Consider the following 1,103-nt stretch of genomic DNA (forward strand, 5'->3'; position numbering starts at 1 on the left):
ACAAGCCTATAAGTCTATAGTAGTAATACTAGGGATAGAAGACAATAACTATCACTAGGAGGCTAAAAGAGAAGGTATAAGAGAAGGTACTACTATAATTAAGAACGTTAAGAGCGATAAGGATAGGGGGTATAATATAGAGGGAGAGGGAGACGAAGGTAAGTTATATGACCCGTTGTTTAACTAGTTATAACCGGGTGGAATTGAATTTTACTACGTTTTTAAGCTTTTTAGAGCCTAGTTTATAATTAAACTATTTGTAGCTATTTGAGGCTGTTATTACGATGGTAATTGAACTTGATGGCACCTTTTGCAAAGACGTGATTATATGGGAAATTTGGTGGTGATGTGTCCGGCTATATTGGCATGTCTAGGGGTTTTGGCCCTACCTGTCGGGAGATAGGTGGTAGTCCTGAACTAATTAGTCAGCAACTAACCACCGGGTATATTAATTAACAGATATGTGTTAACCAAGGGCCAATCATCAACGAAAAAAACCTTGCTATAATTAATCGGGCATCTCCCTTAAATCTCGATATCTAAGTAATTAGATATGCCTGAGGTATGGCAAGATAGATTACTTGACAATCAATTCAATACATCCCATCTCTAGTCAAACAAGCCGAGGCTGGCCAACCGCTTGATGGTACCCTCGAAGCCGACGACCTCGTTCGGGTCGATGCCGAGCTCCTCGGGGGAGATGAAGTCGTCGCGGACGGCCCAGGGGTCGCAGAGCTCGCCGAACCTGAACTGCCACGCCAGCTCGGTGCCGGCGGGGCCCCAGAGCCGGGCCCAGGCCTCCTCGGCGACCTGGACGACGGCGCCCGGCTTGCCCGTGATCTCGGACCACTTGTCCATCATCTGCCGGAACGACCAGCGCTCGAGCGCCACGTTGGCGTACCGGCCGAACGCGGGCGCGCCGGTCGCGAGCGCCTGCCGCACCCAGATGCCCGGGTTGACCGACATGTCGCCGGCCAGGAGGATCTTGGCCTCCGGATCGGTGGCTAAGAGCTGGACGAACTGGCCGTTTCCGGGCTGGAGACCGGAGTTGGGGGGTTGTTGTGTTAGCATTCGAGAAGAAAGAGAGAGAGGGAGAGGAAAAA

The 1,103-nt window shown here is 50.6% G+C and overlaps 1 protein-coding gene across 1 annotated transcript; it reads right to left on the bottom strand.

The window, feature by feature from the left end:
* Window positions 1-609: 609 nt before the first annotated feature.
* P884DRAFT_303967 (uncharacterized protein) lies at window positions 610-1,071 on the bottom strand (the record flags this gene model as incomplete). The annotated part of the gene is made up of 1 exon (XM_069445066.1): window positions 610-1,071. One exon carries the CDS (start codon window positions 1,069-1,071, stop codon window positions 610-612), a length of 462 nt encoding a protein of 153 aa, XP_069293118.1.
* Window positions 1,072-1,103: the final 32 nt, after the last annotated feature.

This window comes from Thermothelomyces heterothallicus (genome assembly GCF_042370625.1).
Source record: "Thermothelomyces heterothallicus CBS 202.75 unplaced genomic scaffold P884_scaffold_84, whole genome shotgun sequence".
Classification (NCBI taxonomy): Eukaryota; Fungi; Ascomycota; class Sordariomycetes; order Sordariales; family Chaetomiaceae; genus Thermothelomyces; species Thermothelomyces heterothallicus.